General features: G+C 44.7%; 1 protein-coding gene across 1 annotated transcript; it reads right to left on the minus strand.

Moving 5' to 3' along the window:
- Nucleotides 1-9,586: 9,586 nt before the first annotated feature.
- On the minus strand, nucleotides 9,587-9,778 carry Smim43 (small integral membrane protein 43). The gene has a single exon (XM_042692974.1). It carries the CDS (start codon nucleotides 9,776-9,778, stop codon nucleotides 9,587-9,589), a length of 192 nt encoding a protein of 63 aa, XP_042548908.1.
- Between the last annotated feature and the right edge of the window lie 9,305 nt (nucleotides 9,779-19,083).

The raw sequence follows: 19,083 nt of genomic DNA on the forward strand, positions 1-19,083 counted from the left end.
GAAGGGGAATCAAATCGGCATGCCCTGCTTTCTCCATCTTGTGAGTGCTGCCTTCTTCTTTGAGGCTGCTGTAGACTGTCTTGGAACCTACAAGAGAAAAAGGCAAAGATGGCCATAGCCACTGACTGTTTGGCATGTGTGAATTGCTGATCTGAGCATCTGCCTGTCTCCAGCTGGTGTCTGATGTGTAAGCCACAGCCTAGTAACTTCCTACTCAACTGCCAAGGTGGTGGTCCATCTTCACTCTCAGTGAGAAAGTTTAACTTTCCTTCTGTAAGTTAAACAAAATCTTGTCTAGCCAGGCACTCGTGACTCACATCAGAATCCTAGCTACTCAGGGGGCTGGGATATGAGGATTGTGGTTCAGTCAACTAACTCTGTGTGTGTGTGTGTGTGTGTGTGTGTGTGTGTGTGTGTGTGTGTGTGTGTGTAATTCGAGATAAGAATCTCACAGACTTTCCTGCCTTGGCTAACTTCAACTATGATCTGCAGATCTCAGCCTCTTGAGAAGCTAGGATTATAGTTGAAAACCACCAATGCCCAGATTTTAATTTGAACTCATCTATGTCTTTACTATCTGTATATAAAGACCCAAAATGGCAGATATAGTTGTTATTATTGTTGTTGTCGTCATTATTAAATTTAGTAGCTGCAAGCACTAGTGGCTCATACCTGCGGTTCTAGTTATTCAAGAGGCTGAGATCTGAGAATTGTGGTTTGAAACCAGCTGGGGCAGGAAAGTTCATGAGACTCTTATCTCCAATAAACTACTCAGAAAAAGCTGGAAGTGGTGCTGTGGCTCAAGTGGCAGAGCACTAGCCTTGAGCATAAGAAGCTCAGGGACAGAGCACAGGCCCAGAGTCCAAGCCCCAGGACAAGCAAAATAATAATGAGGAGGAGGAGGATAGTGCTCTTTTCTGGCCTGGACTGTTTCACCCTCCTGGAGATCTCCTAGTCCCAGGATCACCGCATTGGTGAAACGACCCTTTCAACACTGCACACTACAACTCAGGATTCCTGGACTCAAGTGAGCCTCCTGCCTCAGCCTCCCAATTAGCATGCACTACCCTGTACAGAAAGCGTGTTCTTTAGCTGAGTCTATGAGGAAGTCTTTTTCTGAGTGTCTATTACATTCTGATTACTTCTCAAATACAGTTTGCCCTTTGGGCCACTCCTTGGGTAATCAGATCACTATTTAGTCTATAGCCCTTTATTTTTAACAGATAAAAGTAGGGAACTGGGAAATTCATTTCACTGATTGAGACCCAAAAAAGATCTACATAAAATGTCTACAACTCTAAGGCTGAGTCCAACAGTATTGTATCTTCCTAGCTGGCACGAGGTCATTAGTTTGCCCTAGCATCACAAAAAAATCAAAAATACTAAAACTCTTACCTAGCATAGTTCTCAGCAGAGGAGAAAGAGAAAGAGAAGGACAAGGAGAAGGAAAAGATTTACCATTGGTCTTGATAATGTGGAAATTAGTGGAAACTCTGACAAGTTGTTTCACTAAAAAAAAAAAAGTCTGGAACTCAATTCTTAGCTTTCCCTTGCCCCTCTCTCTCTCTCTCTCTCTCTCTCTCTCTCTCTCTCTCTCTCACACACACACACACACACACACACACACACACACACACACACTCACCTGATATCTAATGACCCTAGAGTTTTCAGTACCAAGGTTTGAACTCAGGGCCTCAAGCACACTCAACTTTCTTGCTCGCAGCTTGAACTCTGCCACATGAGTCAAGCCTCCAGTCCAGCTTTTTTGCCAATCCTGGGACTTGAATTCAGGGCCTGGGCACTGTCCCTCTTTGTGTTCAAGGCTAGCACTCTACCATTTGAGCCACAGCACCACTTCTGGCTTTTTCTTTTTACATGGTACTGAGGAATCAAATCCAGGGCTTCATGCATGCTAGGCCAGCACTCTACCACTAAGCCACCTTCCCAGCCCTCCAGTGCAGCTTTTTGTTGGTTAATTGGAGATGGAGTCTCTTGTACTTTTCTGCCTGGGTTGGCTTGGAATTGCCATCTTCCAGATCTCAGCCTGCTGAGTAGCCAGTAGTACAGGTGTGAGCTGCCGCCACCTGGCTGAGCCTTGAGTGTCAACTGTGGATTTAGCTTAAGTAATTACAAGTACCTCAGACTAGCTGCAAAGAAAAAAATTTTAAGCACAAAACTATAGAGAAACATCTTTTTTTTTCTTTTTTTGGGGGGGGGTCTGGTTGTGGGGCCTGAACTCTGGACCTGGGCACTGTCCCTCAGCTCTTCAGCTCAAGGCTAGCACTCTACCACTTGAGCCATAGCGCCACTTCTGGCTTTTTTCTTTTTGCTTATGTGGTGCTGAGGAATCAAACCCAGGGCCTCATGCATGCAAGGCAAGCACTCTACCACTGAGCCACCTCCCCAGCCCCTAGAGAAACATCTTATGTGCAGCACCAGTATCTTTAGTCTTCTAAAAGTCCTTAGGTTGTTACATGCAACAAAAAATAAATGTCTCTCACTATCCTAAATGATTCAGCAGAATACAAAAGTTTTAGTTACTGCAAGGTAACTGTGGCTCACACCTGTAATCCTAGCTACTTAGGAGGCTGAGATCTGAGGATCACATTTTAAAGCCAGCTCAGGTGGGAAAGTCGAGACCCTTATCTCCAATGAATCACCGAAAAGCCCGAAGTAGGGCTGTGGCTCAAGTGGATGAGGGCTAGCCTTGAGCAAAAGAAGCTCAGAGACAGCACCTAGGCACTGAGTTCAAGCCTCAGTACCAGCGCATACACACATACACACACACACACACACAAACACACACACACACAAGTTGAACTAAAAATTTAATTCTGGCTCACTTATTTTGAAGCTATAGACAAAATAGGGAACATGGAATTTCAATTTAAAAATAGGGTATTGCGTACTTTTTGGTTACCTAGTTTCAAATTCCCTCCTCTGCAAGTGAACCAAAAACAAATCCTGGCACCCAGTCACACCCAGAAAAGCTGTGCCTGATGCATGCTGGGTAAATCTCTCCCTTATTCTGCACAAGCATGCCAGATGGCACCAGCCCGGAATCTACAGCTGTGCCCTAAAACTGAGATGCAGGCACAGGAGTGCGCGTTAGACGTTTCAGATTCTGCAGGTGTGAGTGTGATGTCATTCGATTTTTAAATCTTTGCAAAGAGAACTGTGGGTCCATGGAGCTGACCAGGTCAGAAATAATCAGACTCATCAAGATTATCCTAATAAGATTTGAATTATTTTGAACAGTTGAAATTTAGAAACAATCATGAAGACCATTTAAAATAAAATACTAAGTTTGCATTCTCTAACTATGGCTCATTTCCTTATCATGTAAAAAAATCAACTCTACTTTTTTGTTTGTTTGGTTTGGTCCATCATGAGGCTTGAATTTAGGGCATGGGCTGAGCTTTTTCACTCAAGGCTAGCATTCTACCACTTTGAGCCATGGCTCCAATTCTGGTTTTCTGGTGTTTAATTACACATAAAAGTCTCTCGGGGGCTGGGAAGGTGGCTCAATGGTAGAGTGCTTGCCTTGCATTCATGAGGCCCTGGGTTCGATTCCTCAGCACCACATAAGCAGAAAAAGCTGGAAGTGGTGCTGTGGCTCAAGTGGTAGAGCGCTAGCCTTGAGCTGAAGAGCTGAGGGACAGTGCCCAGGCCCAGAGTTCAGGCACCATGACTGGCCAAAAAAAAAAAAAAATGTCTCTCGGACTTTTCTGCCCTGGCTGGCTTTGAATCATGATCCTCAGATCTCAGCCTCTTGAATGACTAGGATTACATCAACTCCACTTTTGTAATACTTGTTGGAGCTACTCAAAAGTCTTTTTTTTGGGGGGGGGGTGATGGTCCGGTCATGAGACCTGAACTCTGGGTCTGGGCGTTGTCCCTCAGCTCTTCAGCTCAAGGCTAGCGCTCTACCACTTGAGCCACAGCACCACTTACGGCTTTTTTCTTTTTGCTTATGTGATGCTGAGTAATCGAACCCAGGGCCTCATGCATGCAAGGCAAGCGCTCTACCACTGAGCCACCTTCCCAGCCCCTCAAAGTCTTTTTTGATCAGAAAAAAAACCCCAAAGCCGTGTGTAGTGATGTCTGCCTGTAATCACAGCTACTCAAGAGGTGGAGGCAGGAGGATCACAAGAAATCATTCCTGAAGGAAAATTAGTAAGATCCAATCTCAAAAATAAAGCAAAAAGTAAAAGAGCTAGGGATGTAGCTCAAGTGGTAGAGCTCTTTCCTAGCAGGTGGGTGGCCCTGGGTTCAATTCTTCCAACCTAAAGAAAAGAAAATAGGAATGAGTATAGTCATGTGTACACGTAAACATCAGCACTTGGAAGGCTGCAGCAGAATGTTTGTGAGTTCAAAGCAGGCTAAGGCCATATAATGAGACCACAGGAGGGGGAGAATATACAAGTATCTTATAATGAAATTATGCATAGAATTAACATGTTTCTCAAATGTTCCTAACTTTTCAAATGCTTTAATGTTAAATTCATATTTGTGTCATGTTTAAAACCAGAATTGGGACAGGCATAGTGATACATACTTGTAAGCACTGAGGCAGGAGGATTATGACTATATTTTTTGAGATCACCCTGGGCTACATAGCAAGTTCAAGACCAACCTGACATATATAATAAGACCTTGATCCAAAATAATTAAATAAATGTATGTTCCCAGGCACCTGGGATTTGGGTTTGTAATCCTAGCTGCTCAAGAGGCTGTGATATAGAGGATACAAGTTCAAAGCCAGCCTAGGAAGAACAGTCCAGGAGACTCTCCAGTTAATCAGAAAACAAAAACAAAAGAAGCCAGGCTGGAGGTGTGACTCAAATGGAAGAGAGCCAGCTGTGACTAGCCATATCCATATCTGTGTCTATATATGTATCTTTAAAAGAATTAGCATAGTAACTATCAAGATTGGGGTGTGGTCAGTGGAACCCCCTAGGTAATTGTGGGTGTCAGGGAACTCAAGCAAGGCTAAGGTTTATGGAGACAGCCAAAATCATGCATTTAAAGAAGCTCTGAACTGGCACTCAAGCCTATGCTGGATTGAGGAAATGAATAAGAAGTCAGGCACCAGTGGCTAATGCCTTAAAACCCTAGCTATTCAGGAGGCTGGAATCTGAGGATCCAGGTTCAAAGCCAGCCCAGGCAGGGAAGTCTGTGAGACTCTTATCTCCAATTAACCAGCAAAAAGCTGAAAGTTGAACTGTGACACAAGTTGTAGAGCACAAAAAGCTTAGGGTCATCTCAGTGCCCAGGACCTGAGTTCAAACTCCAGGACTGGCAAGAAGGAGGAGCCGGAGAGGAGGAGGAGGAGAGGAGAAGAGGACGAGGAAGAGGATAAGGAAGAGGAAGAGGACAAGAGGAGGAAGAGGAGGAGAAAGAGGAGGGGGAGGAGGAGGTGGGAGGAGGGGGAGAGAGGAGGAGGGGGAGAGAGGAGGAGGGGGAGAGAGGAGGAGGAGGAAGAGGAGGAAGAGGAGGAAGAGGAAAAGGCAATTCATACATACATGCCAAACATTTCAAACCCAGAGTCTCTAACAAAGCCAGGGCAGGCAGGAGAGTGGAGGCAGCAGGTTTGGGGACCTATTAATATAAGGCTAAGCACAAATTCGATAAGAGAAATGAATATTTATTTGGGGTTAGGGATGAGTAAATAAAAACATAGTGGTGTGTGTGCATGCCAGGGTTCAGGGTCTGGCTGCTGTCCTTTAGCTTTTCAGTTCAAAGCTTCCCACTTAACCCCACCTCTACTTCCAGCCTTTTGCAGGTTAATTGAAGATAAGTCTCAGACTGTCCTGCCCAGGCTGGCTTCAAACCATCAGACCTCAACCTCCTGGGTAGATGGGATTACAGGTAAGAGCCACAGGCAATGCTTAACTCATTATTTCCCAAGCAAGTTATAGAAGAGTCAAAGAAGACACAAGGTAGAAGGCTCCTATTCTCTTCTTAGGAGCTGGAGTCTTTAGAAACAGCAGGATTGGCTTAATATTGAGATGTCAGTCAATTATTCCCCCCTCCCCTCTCCCTCCCCCCCCACTCCGTTGAGAGTTTCCTGCTAAAGAGAGCCACAGACAGCTTGAACTTCTGGATACCCATGGAACTGCTGGAAAGATTAAGACATTATAAAACTGAGAAACTAGGCAGGTGTTTAAAATCATTTGCATTCTGATTATTTCTAAAGTGTGAAATGATTGTTTTCTGTCCTTGTAAACAACTATAATCTCTCACTAATTACTCCCACATTGATTTTCATGTTCCTATTAACCATACTAAATACCATAACTAAATACCACTGAAGAGACACCACAATTAAGGGACTTTGTTCAAAGCACAGCTCACATTCAGTGCAGTTGATTTTGGGGATTCAAACCAGGGATTCAAATCAAATCTCACCATCACTTCCACAAAGAGATGATCCCAAGGTAAGAATTCACTAGGGACATCGTAGTTTAAATAAACCATTTATGAGCAGGTCTGTTTTGGCAAAGGGAACGAGAAAATGCGGGCAATCATCTAATTGTCTCAGGCTGAATATTCCCCATATTTGATCACCTAAGTAAGATTTTTTTTTAACTTTGCTTATGTGGCACTGAGGAATCAAACCCATGGCCTCGTCATGCTAGGCAAGCATGCTAACACTAAGCCACATTCCTAGTCCTGTTTTTTGTTTTGTTTTGTTTTGTTTTTTATATGGGTCCTAGGGCTTGAACTCAGGGCCTGGCACTGACCCAGAGCTTTGTTACTCAAGGCTAGTCCTCTCTATCCCTTGAGCCACACTTCTATTTCTGGCTTTCTGGTTGGGGATTGGAGTCTCGCAGGCTTTCCTGCCTGGGCTGACTTTGAACCATGATCCTCAGATCTCAGCCTCTTGGGTAGCTAGGATTATAGGCATGAGTCACTGGCACTTGGCTTATGTGAAACTATCTTTTCTTTCTTTCAGATTATCAAAACAATTGTCTTCTACTTCACTTTTTTTTTTTGGGGGGGGGGGGTCCAGTCGTGGGGCCTGAACTCTGGGCCTGGGTGCTGTCCCTCAGCTCTTCAGCTCAAGGCTAGTGCTCTACCCCTTGAGCTACAATGCCACTTCCGGCTTTTTTCTTTTTGCTTATGTGGTGCTGAGGAATCGAACCCAGGGCCTCATGCATGCAAGGCAAGCGCTCTACCACTGAGCCACCTTCCCAGCCCTCTACTTCACTTTTGTATTATGGACTTTAACAAAATTTAATACTTCAATGGTTTGGGTCTAACACGAATAGGTATTTTTAATTCTCTCATCATTTTGCTTGTTCCTCCCCTAACACTATGAAAGCCAATCCTCCCTATGGAAGGTAAATTATATCTGTTATCACACATTCATTCCAAGTAACCCCACATGACTTTGCAAGAACATAATGATGCCCAGCACTGATGCTCACGTCTATAATCCTAGCTACTCAGGAGGCTGAGATCTGAGGATTGCAGTTCAAAGCCAGCCTAGGCAGGAAAGTCCTTGAGACTCTACCTCCAACAAACTCCCAAAAAGAGCTGGAAGTAGAGCTGTGGCTCAAGTGGTAGAGCACTAGCCTTGAGCAAAAAAGCCTCAGAGATAGTGCCCCAGCCCTGAGTTCAAGCCCCAGGACCAGAAGAAAGAAAGAAAAAAAAAAAAGAACAGAACAGTTTAAATTGCAAACATTCATACATCTCTTTGAATCTCCACAGTCCTCTACGTAGACACTGATTCTTGCAATGAATTAGCAAGTCATTTGAGGTTGGAAGTGTGGCTTAAGTGGTAGACTGCCTGCTGAGGAGCCTGAGGTCCTGAGTTCAAACTCCAGTAACTATCTATCTATCTATCTATCTATCTATCTATCTATATATATATATATATATATATATATAGTTGAGAAACCACTTTGGCTTAACACCCATTTGCCTCCTGGAAAATTCCTTGAATCTAGGAGAGGTGAGCCATAACGAGGGGCACCAACTCACCATCTGCAAATGGCTGCCAACTCCCTTGTGTGATTCTTGCAGGCTTCACAGGCTGTAACTACAGCTGCCGTCCTGGGTGCACCAGCCAAGGCCAGCAGCTCAAATCTAGGGGAAAACATCTGGATCTGAGGAATGTAATTATCTCCCAGCCTTGCCTCCAGACAGCGCTCTCCATGTGTCACTCTTCTAGCAAAATCTCCCATCCTTTATCCCATTGACCTGCTCCCTTCACTGCTTGCTTTTCATTGTTCAATGGCACCCTCCTCTCTGCCCTCCTTGCCAACACAGGACCCACGAATAGGCCAGGCTTACAGCATTTTCCTTTTTTTCTCTCTTTCCTTCTCCTTTCTTTTCCTTTTTCTGTCTTTCTTCCTTTCTCTCTTCTTCCCTTCTCCTCCCTTCCTTCCTTCCTTTCTTTCTTTTCTTTCTCTTTCTTTCTTTCTCTTCCTTCCATCCATCCTTCTTTTCTTCTTCTTTCTTCTTTTCTTTCTGTGCCAGTCCTAAGGCTTGAATTCAAGGCTTAGGCATTGTCCTTGAGCTTCTTTGCTCAAGGCTAGCACTCTACAATTTGAACCACATTTCCATTTCTGGGCCATGTGTGTGTGTGTGTGTGTGTGTGTGTGTGTGTGTGTGTTTTGTGTGTGTGTGTGTGTGTGTGTGTGTGTTTTGTGTGTGTGTGTGTGTGTGTGTGTGTGTGTGTGTGAGAGAGAGAGAGAGAGAGAGAGAGAGAGAGAGAGAGAGAGAGAGAGAAAGAGAGAGAGATTAATTGGGGATAAGAGTTTTAGGGACTTTCCTGCCCGGGCTAGCTTTGAACCTCAATCCTCAGATCTGAGTCTCCTGGATGGCTAGGATTACAGGCGTGAGTCACTGACATTGGCTCTCATTCTAATGCTTCTTTACTGTTGTCTTGGAGTTCAGGTCCACCCTACACCTCCAGGATGGATATAGAGAGAGGATTAGAGGAAGGAAGCCATTGCCCTGTCCCATGAGCCACTGACCCCTCTCTACAGGGCTTAGCAGGTACAGCTCCATCTTCAGTCTCCCAAAGGAAGCACAGAGCTATTTCAGGCAAACACTGCGATGTCTGGAGCCAGTGGTCTTCCCTCCTGGTGCCATCTCAATAACTTGGCCAGTGAGGCTGACCATTGATTTTGTGTGGAAAGTAGCTTCCCGGATTGGCTGATATACTTTCCCAACCCTTGATTACCTCCAGATTGGAAAGAATAATTTACAGGAGCCTTAAACCACTGTGGCGCCAAAGGCTACGGTGTCTTACCCCCATCTCCTTGTCCAGGATCAGACTCCCTGTGAAGAGCAGGACACCAGGCCAGTTGGGTGCACAAACCATCCCTGACACCCACGTGTGTTGCCATCCCCAGGACTCAACGATGAGAGGAGTGGAAAATCCATCCATCCACCCACCCATCCACCCTTCCTTCCTTCCTTCCTTCCTTCCTTCCTTCCTTCCTTCCTTCCTTCCTTCCTTCCTTCCTTCCTTCCCTCGTCCTCTCTCACCTGGGGACGCACCTGCCAGCGTCTCCTTGGATCCCGGAACCTGAAATCTGGCCGGGACGGTATCCCATCACCCGGAGGCTCACACTGCTTGCTCGTGATTGAAACCCCAAGGCTCGCGGTGCAGCGAGAGGCGTCCGGGCTGGAGCGTCCCGGCGGTGCTGGCCACCGAGTTCTTCAGCTGCTTGATGACGACGAAGAGCAGAAGGAAAAGTAGGAAGAGCAGGAAGAAGAAGAGCGCCAGGTACAGCAGCAGGTTGAGCTGCCATTCCATGCTGCGGGCGGGCAGGTGGCCGTGCGCCCTGGGCGCGAGCTGGCTGGCGGCCCCCGAGGGCGCGGCCCGCGCTCGCCCCCCGCGGCCGGCCTGGGTGCTGCCCTGAGATCGGTCTGATCGACCGACCGACCGCGATCGCGGGCTCTGCCGACTCTGAGGAAATGTGCCAAGGAGTTGGTGTGGTGTCTGAGCTGGCACCGGAGCGCTCCGCCTCGCTCAGCTCCTCCTCTGCGCGCCCAGGCACCGGAGAGGGGGGTATTTTGTTTTCAAGGAGCGCACTTCAACGGGCGGGGAAGAGCCAAACAGCCCCCAGGGAGTCAGGGAGGGCTCGTGCCAAGGAGTTCAGGGTTTGCATGGCCAGCATTCATTAGTCCTGATTCATTTATTTGATCACTTTTCCCCTCTTGGAAAAGCTAGAGGCTGCTGAAGCTCAGACTTAAAAGAATTAAAGGTGAGATGGAGAGTGAAAATCTACTGCGTGCTTTGAGGATGCCTTAAAGCGGAGGGGCGGGGGGGGGGGGGGCGATGTAGGGGGAGAGCGGGGCGGGGAGGGGCAGGAGACACACCAGGTGGAGCTGCCTTCCTGCAGAGTAGCTGGTGTGCACTTACAAGACGTTCCACGGCTCAAGTGGTAGAGCACCAGCCTTGAGCAAGAAAAGGAAGGAAGGAGGGAGAGAGAGAAAGAAGAGAAAGAAAAAGAAAGAAAGAAAGAAAGGAAAGAAGGAAGGAAGGAAGGAAGAAAGGAGGAAAGGAGGAAGGGAAGAAGGAAGACAAGCTGTAGTTTTCTCCACTGGACAGGCCTTTAAGCCGAGCTTTAAGAACAGAACACCATTTCCAGGCAGGTGTGGTTTTAGACTGCTTTTCAGCTCAGCACTCAGAAGGTCTAGGCAAAAGGATCACAAGTTTGAGGCCAGCCTGGACTATATAGGAAGACTCTGGCTCAAAAGACTCAAAGAAATAAACAAACATACCTTAAAAGTTATATTGGACAAAGTTTTCCAATAGAGATTTGGAATTCTGTTTCTTTTAAGAAGACAGAAGAAAAAGGAAAGTATTGAAGTAGACGATGAGACTCTTAGTGTGCTTCACTAATACCACCCATGGTTTATATGGCCAAACTTGGAAAGAAATCTGGTTTATTGATGTGCCTGCCAATCATTTTTTTGTCACTATGACAAAATGCCTGAGACAAATCAAGTTAAAAAAGAAAAAGGTTTCTTTCGGCTGGAGCTAACTCAAAATGACTCCCCAAGACTGGCAAATTATTTCAAGCCCAGAGTTAGCAACAAAGATAATAAATGCTCAGAACTCCATCACTTCCTGATTGTTTTGCTATATTTCAGCCTTATCCATACACATCATGTACAGCTCTGCCTTTCTCTTGCAGCTGTTTGCTGCTACACATCTTTTCCCAGCTGTGTTCAGTGATGGCATGCAGTCGCTTGAACCAGACCAGGGCTCAGTTGGACCCATAGAAGTGAACAACTGCTCCAAATCAGGACCAACTGTTCAACACTCCCCAGAATGCCACAGTCTGTAGGGCTAAAAGAAAACAGTAAAAAAAAATTTTTTTCCAAGACCAGGATTCAGGCTCACTGATAATTGCTTTTGCTTATTGGCTGGTTCTCTACCACCTGAGCCACACCTCCATCCCTAAAAAGGCTGGTTATGTTCTCTCTTTCTTCCTTTTTCTTCTTTTTTGTAACGTCTTGTATAAATTTAACAGGGTGATTATTTTTTTCTGAGTTCCTAAAATTTATACATTTCCACTCTGTGTGACATGTGTTCCCCTCAGTAGAACTCTTCTTTCTATGCCATCTTGGCAAGAAAACAGATTCCAGTGTCTCATTATGGAAACTATCCGGATGGCATCGTGCTTCTGAGATAGCATAGGAAGGAGGGCAGGAAGAGCCTTGCCAGAGACCAAACAAATGTTCTTGAATCTGGGACCCTGAAACATGGGTACCAATAGCCCCTCAAAAGATATTTGGAAGGCTGAGCATCAGTGGCTCAGGTCTGTAGTCCTAGCTACTCAGGAAGCTGAGATATGAAGGTCATAGTTCAAAGCTAGACAGGACAGAAAAGTCCATGATACTCTTATCTCTAATAAACTTCCAAAAGGTTGGAAATAGAGTTGTGGTTCAAGTGGTAGAGTGTTAGACTTGAGCAAAACTGCTCAGGGGTGTGACACCCAGGCCCTGAGTTTAAGCTCCAGAACAGACACAAGAATCAATAAATATAGGAAAATATGAAAAGAAAATGCATAGGTTTGTTTTTTGGTTTTGTTTTGCTTGAGGCTAGCACCCTACCACTTGAGTTGTATTTCCACTTCCATCTTTTTGATAGTTATTAGATATAAGGGTCTCATGGACTTTCCTTCCCAACCTGGCTTTGAACTGCTAACCTCAGACCTGGTCCTGCATAGGTAGGACTGCAGGTGTACTCCTTGTGACGTAATGGCTCACTAGTATCCAGTCACATCATTCATGTCACTCTGCCAGCCTTACTTCTTCCTCTTGCTTGTCTTTTATCAAAAAGTTCAAAGCCATGTTCATTTCTTTTTCTTTTTCTTTTTGGGGGGGGGGGATCCGGTCATGGGGCCTGAACTCTGGGCCTGGGCGCTGTCCCTCAGCTCTTCAGCTCAAGGCTAGCGCTCTACCACTTGAGCCACAGCGCCACTTCCGGCTTTTTTTCTTTTTGCTTATGTGGTACTGAGAAATTGAACCCAGGGCCTCAGGCATGCAAGGCAAGCGCTCTACCACTGAGCCACCTCCCCAGCCCCAGCCATGTTCATTTCTAGGAGCTACAAACTGGGTTTCTATGGAATCCCCCTTTATTTACATTCTTTATACCCCTAAATCATATAATGAGAATGAGAAAACCTGTGAGAACATTCACTGATAGAGAAAAGGGAATTGTTCTACCCTGTGAGAACGTTCACTGATAGAGAAAAGGAAATTGTTCTACTTGAGAGTATCATGTAAAATCACTTAACAGGGCCAGGCACTGGTGGCTCACACCTGTAATCCTAGCTGAAATTTCAGGAGGCTGAAATCTGAGGATGCAGACTTGGAGCCAGCCCAGCAGAAAAATCTGTGGGACTCTTATCTCCAATTAATCACCAAAAAGCTAGAAGTGAAGCTGTGGTTCAAGTCATAGACCAGTGGCATTAAGCAAAAAAAATGCTAAGGGACAGTGACTAGGCTCTGAGTTCAAGCCCAGGACTGGCACAATTTTTGTAATCACTAATAATTATAAGAATACCCCCCCCCCAACAATAGAACGTTTTCCTCTTCTTCCATCCATCTCCAAAAGAGAATGACTCCAAAAGTTAGTCAGTGCTTACAAAATGCTGTTCTTTGGGAAATAAATGATATTGATGAACACGCTGCTGAAGTAACATGTGACTATTTATGATTTCCAGCAAGAAGAAAAGGAGGAAGGAAGGAAAGAGGAGGAATCTAAGGGCAAAATTTCTTTGTGGGTTTGTGGGTTCTCCTCCTCTGTGGGTAGTCTTTGAAATCCAGAATTCATCACTAAGAATAGTTTCATGAAAAATGCTTTGAGTTTCTGTTCCTGGTTTAGCACATCTTCAGCATCACAGAAGACACACTAAATCCATCTGTTACTAAAAAAGAAGAATATTAAGAGGCAGATTGTAATTAGGGCCAAACACTATTTCTTTTTAGTCTCTAGTAGGGGAGAAGCAACCATGGAAAGAGCCAACGTGACTGGCACAGTTGACACTTAGTGAAGTCTATGTCATGTAGCAAAAAGAAGCTGAGCACTGGGTTTGGAGGGGTGGCTCAGGTGGTAGAGCACCAGTCAGTCGCAGTCTCAAATTTCAAAGAAAGAAAGAAAGAATCTGAGTACTGCTCAGTGATATATCTTTTCTCTTTTTTTCATTTTTCTCTTTTTTGGGTGCAGGTATTGGAGCTTGAATTCAGGGTCTGGATTCTGGCCTTTTTTTGCTCAAGATTGGGGCTCTACCATTCAAATGACAGTTCTACTTCTGGTTTCGTAGAGTAACTAATTGGAGATGAGAGTCTCCTGGACTTTCCTGCCTGGGCTGGCTTTGAACCGCGATCCTCAGATCTCAGCCTCTTGAGTAGTTTGGATTATAGGTGTGTGCAACAACACCTAACTATATGCTTTCTTTTGATGGATCTGAACACCTAAAAAGACGATTGGCACCATAGAAACAACAGACTTTAAAGCATTTCTTACAATAATTCAAAGAATATGCTTTATCTATTCATTTTCTTTATAACCTATGAAACAATATAAAAAATATGATCAAGGTGTTGGTGAGCTTGATGGTATTTGGGTAACTCCCACTTTCCTGTGTGGGGAGGGAGGGTGGGCCCAGATGAACTAACTAAATGACAATAATAACTATTCAATAACAATAGCAAGGCGTGACATCTAAAGAACATCTGTTTCTAGTTAGCTGATAGCTCTGTGTGAGCGTCATAGTCATAAACCCTTCCTATGCTGTGTGGGTAAGCTGGCGACCCCTGGTTTGTACTGCCCATTGTGAAGAATTAGATTTCTTGGCCAGGCACCAGTGGCTCATGCCTGTAATCCTACCTACTCAAGAAGCTGAGATCCAAGATTGCAATGTGAAGCCAACTTGGATAACAATCCAGTTAATCAGCAAGAAACTGGAAGCTGTGGTAGAGCCATTTTTCACTGGGGAGATGAATTCCCAACTCATTATACAATGCTCAGGACCTACTTCCTACATATTCTATAGTTTCCATGTTTGCCTCTATGTGTGTATGTCAAATGAAAAGAGCTTTTACAAGAAGAAAATAGGTACCAGTTTCAACATCGTGCTGAAGCCTGAGTTATATTTACCAATGTTATTTTTCCTCTTCTAAATTTCTTCTGATTTTCTAATGTGGTGGAAAGAGTTTCTGATATGGTTGGAAACTTAAGAAGCATAGGTTCTAATATGCCCTGTTAATATAAGCCACATAATATTCTGTCTTTCTGGGCACTGGTAGCTCTGTCTATAATCCTAGCTACTGAGGAGGCTGAGATATGAGGATCAAGGTTCAAAGCCAGGCCAGGCAGAAAACTCTGTGAAATTCTAATCTCTAACCAGAAAAAAACCCAGAAGTGGAGCTGTGGTTCAGGTGATAGAGCACTAGCCTTGAAGGGTAAAAAAAAAATCTAAGGAACAGTGCCCAGGCCATGAGTTCAAGTCTCAGAACTGGTACGTGTGCATACACACATACACACACACAAATATTGAGTGTGTCTTTAAATTCTCTTCACTTTTATTCCCTAAATGAGAACTTGCCCATAATTATCTCTGTGTGTGCCCCTCCAGTTCCAATTTTCTAATGATGTATCATTCTCCTTGCCAAAACTAGGGGTGGTAGAGGAGCAAGGCTATCTGGATGAATTGCTCCCAGCTGTCAAGATAATAGGGTGGACTTGGAACTCATAGTATCTTCTTTTAGGAAGCAATTTTCTCCAGGAAGGGCCTGTGACATACTCACAGGAAGAGGTTAGTTCATCACTGTCCACCAAAGCCAGATCCAATACCTTTTACTCCTAGTAAGTGGAGTATTCACACACAACTTGCACACCTCTTCTCCCATAGAACCACTGCAGAGCACATGGGCAGCAAAGATGGCGCTGAGAGGGAGTTGAGTGGGCAGAGCCCAATTCACCTTATGTTCAGTGCGTAACCAGCCCGTGAAGGCTTAGGTGCATGATAGCCATGCCACCTGCCCTTTTTGGCTTTAAAAAGGGCTGCTCTCTGTGAATAAATGAGTTTTCTACCTGCTGGATTTGGCTCCCCGCTGTGTCTGATTGTCTCCCGGGCTGAGGAACCGGCAAGCGCCACGCACTTACCTTTCCTCGGACCCGGACCAGTCCGTCTTTCCTGGGACTGACAAAGACCCAACAAACCATCACAAAGCCAGACTGGGCTCACCTTGGCTTTTCATGAGAGGAATCTTTGTGAATATATTTGAAGGTTGTACAGAGCTCCTGTAGTCACTCTCCTTTCCATCTTTTCTTCTCCAACAAAATTACAGTACTGGTAGCTCGTGCCTATAATCCTAGCTACTCAGGAGGCTGAGATCTGAAGATCCTGATTTGAAGCCAGCCCAGGTAGGAACATCCATGACATTCTTATCTCCAATGAACTTCCAAAAAGTCAGGAGTGAAGCTCTTGCTCAAGTGGTAGAAGGCTAGCAAACAAACAAACAACCAAAAAACTCAGAGACAGCACCCAGGTCCTGAATTCAAGCCCTCTCTCTCTCTCTCTTTCTCTTACACACACACACACACACACACACACACACACACACACACAATTATGACATCTCCACATCTCCCTTAGTTTAGTTACCCAGGAAACCTGGGTATACCCTGAGCAGGCTGCTACCTGTAGGCTTGTCTGATTCTCCACATCCGGTGGATGTTGCCCACAAGGAACTCTCCTATGATATTCACACTCCCTGATGAAGTCCTAAGACTGGTGCCACACACCAGTAATCCTAGCTACTCATGAGGCTGAAATCTGAGGACTGTGGTTTATTTCTAATTAACCAGAAAAAAAGCTAGAAGTGGAGGAGTTGCTCAAGCAGTAGAGCACTAACTGTTAGTAAAACCCCAAGCAACAGTACATGGTCCTGAGTTCAAGCCCCAACAGCACACAAAAAAATATTTCCTAGTAGGAAAGGGTATAAGAAAGACAGCTGTGTCATTGTACTCTCTGAGCCAAGCTGTTAAGGACAGGGCAATCATCGTGTGCCTGTATGATGTATTCAGATTAAATAGAAAGACATGGTACAGACTTAAGATGGGAGATTTCTAGACTGTCACTCACCTCCCTAAGAAAAAGGCTTTTATTTATATTCAGCCAAATTTGAGCCAAAATTCATCTCATCTTGCAGATTCCCTTTTACACACTAAAAATATTAACAGCATATTTTTGCTATCAGGCAGTAGGCAATCTGCAATTTTGTCTCTTCTTTAAAATATCAGTCATTTTTCAACAGTATTATGAAGCTAGTATATTTGATGTTGCTTGGTATTCATGCATTTGGAATGAGATTTGCATATTTACCCTGCCGAGGAAATAATTTGACAACCTTCACTCTCAGATTCAACACCAGCGGAATTTTAATGGGAAGGGCAATTAGTTTGCCTGCCAGTCTATGATAAACTCTGGTAATCAGATATGTAAAATAACTCATGCTTTATGACAGCATGTGTCTAAAACTTATTGCTATGATTTTTTTTAAGACTATGAATCTGACTTACAAAATAAGCCTGTGCTGGGCACCAGTGGCTCACCCCTATAATCCCAGCTACTCAGGAGGCTGAGATCTGAGGATTGTGGTTTCAAAGCCAGCCTGGGCAGGAAAAGCCATGAAACTCTTATCTCCAATTAATCACCAGAAAAACAAAGTGGTGCTGTGGCTCAAGTGGTAGAGTACTTGTATTGAGCTGAAGAGCTGAGAAACAGTGCCCAGGCCCAGAGTTCAAGCCCCATGACCAAACAAACAAACAAAAAAGAAGTCTTGCAATGATACCAAAATTATATCTTCAGTTACTGAAAGACATACAGAATAAAATAACACTAAGTTTTTTCTGTGAACTGGAAATGATCACCTTTCTCTTGAATTTTCTAAAGGAAATATAAACATTTAAATTTAACTCTGAAGATATAACTTTGTCAAAATGTTGATATTTGTGACTGTGGATATTGAGCATTAAAATTAAATATTCCTTGAGCTGGTCACTGGTGGCTCATACCTGAAATCTTAGTTACTCAGAAGGAGAGCTCTGAAGATTAAGGTTCAATGCCAGTGCAATGGAAAAGTTGGTGAGATTCTTATCTTCAAAGAGCCAGAAATAGAAGTATGGCTCAAGAGGTAAAGCACCAACCCCAAGTGGAAAAAAACTAGAGGAGAGCAGGGAGCCTTCAGTTCAAGCCTCAATACCAGAACACACACACACACACACACACACACACACACACACACACACATACACACACACACACACACACACACAACTTTTAACAAAAATAAAAATAATAAAATTAAAGGGCCTTATTCGTATTAATACTTAGCAACCTGTCATTTCTGAGCAGTGGCTGGTAAACATGACTGACTGGTGTGTGGCTCTGAACTACAGCAGCATCTACCATGCACAGGTACTGCAACATGTCACAGGAAAGAAGTTACAAGTTGTTTCAGGCAGGAGGGTAACATTTTAACATGGCCCATTTGGCAAGGAGGTACTGTGACAGGGCCCCAGGGACTCATGCCTGTAATCCTAGCTACCCAGGAGGCTCAAATCTGAGGATCACAGTTCAAAGCCTGTTCTGGCACAAAAGCCTGTGAGGTTCTTATTTCCAATTAACCACCAGAAAATCCAGAAGTGGATCTCTGGCTCAAGTGGTAAAGCGCTAGCCTTGAGCACAAAACTCAGGGACAGTGCTCTGGCCCTGAGGTCAAGCCCCAGTACACACACACACACACACACACACACACACACACACACACACTTCTGCTGTTCTGAAATATGGGGAGCCTTGCCTCTCTGTCTCAGCCTCCCACCTGGACTCATAGCCCACCAGAGGCCCTTCTTGGCTTCTTAGAAATTTCATCCCTGCCTGCCTTGTACCCAGTGGCTCAGTGATTTCCTCTGTCGGTGATTTCCTGTTTCCTATTGTCTGTTTTACCAGTTTCAGACTCTGCCACGCCCTGAAAAGCCACTTTCTGTAGTGTCGCCCCTCCCAGGACATCGTCATTTTTGCTTATTTGCCACTCTGGTGGAGACTCGTTAGCACTGTTCTCTTTACTTCTTGGGCTCCCCATCCACCCATCCTTGTTGCGTGGCAGCTCAAAAACTGTCTTGGCACTGCTCTTACAGCTACCAAGGGGCCGTCTCCGCCACGTGGGTTCTGACACTGCACTTGGCTGCCAAGGGCTGTGCCTCACTCCAGCTGTTCCCTCTATTTCTCCTGAGCAATGTGACACCCACAGAGAGGCATGCAGGGAGACAGAACTGGGCCCAGGAGAGTCTGCCCCTGGACTCCCTGGAAAGCTCTGAAGTAGCCAGATGCCCAGCCAAGTAGCTACATATGTGTCATGGAACCCAGGGCTCAAAAAAGAACACAAAGCAGGGGAAATCCTGCTACACTATTACATTCATTAGTGTAAGTTATATATATGTGCATGTATCATTTTAATTTTTAAACTTTCTTATTTAAGTAGTTGTACAAAAGAGTTGCCATTTAACAAAGCAGGTTATGAATACAGTGCATCCTA

This window comes from Dipodomys spectabilis, unplaced genomic scaffold (assembly GCF_019054845.1).
Source record: "Dipodomys spectabilis isolate Male_0828 unplaced genomic scaffold, ASM1905484v1 ptg000162l, whole genome shotgun sequence".
In the NCBI taxonomy this organism is placed as follows: Eukaryota; Metazoa; Chordata; class Mammalia; order Rodentia; family Heteromyidae; genus Dipodomys; species Dipodomys spectabilis.

What these genes read in the sequence shown, in the direction of transcription:
- Smim43 (XM_042692974.1), bottom strand. Translation starts at nt 9,778, where the DNA reads ATGGAATGGCAGCTCAACCTGCTGCTGTACCTGGCGCTCTTCTTCTTC.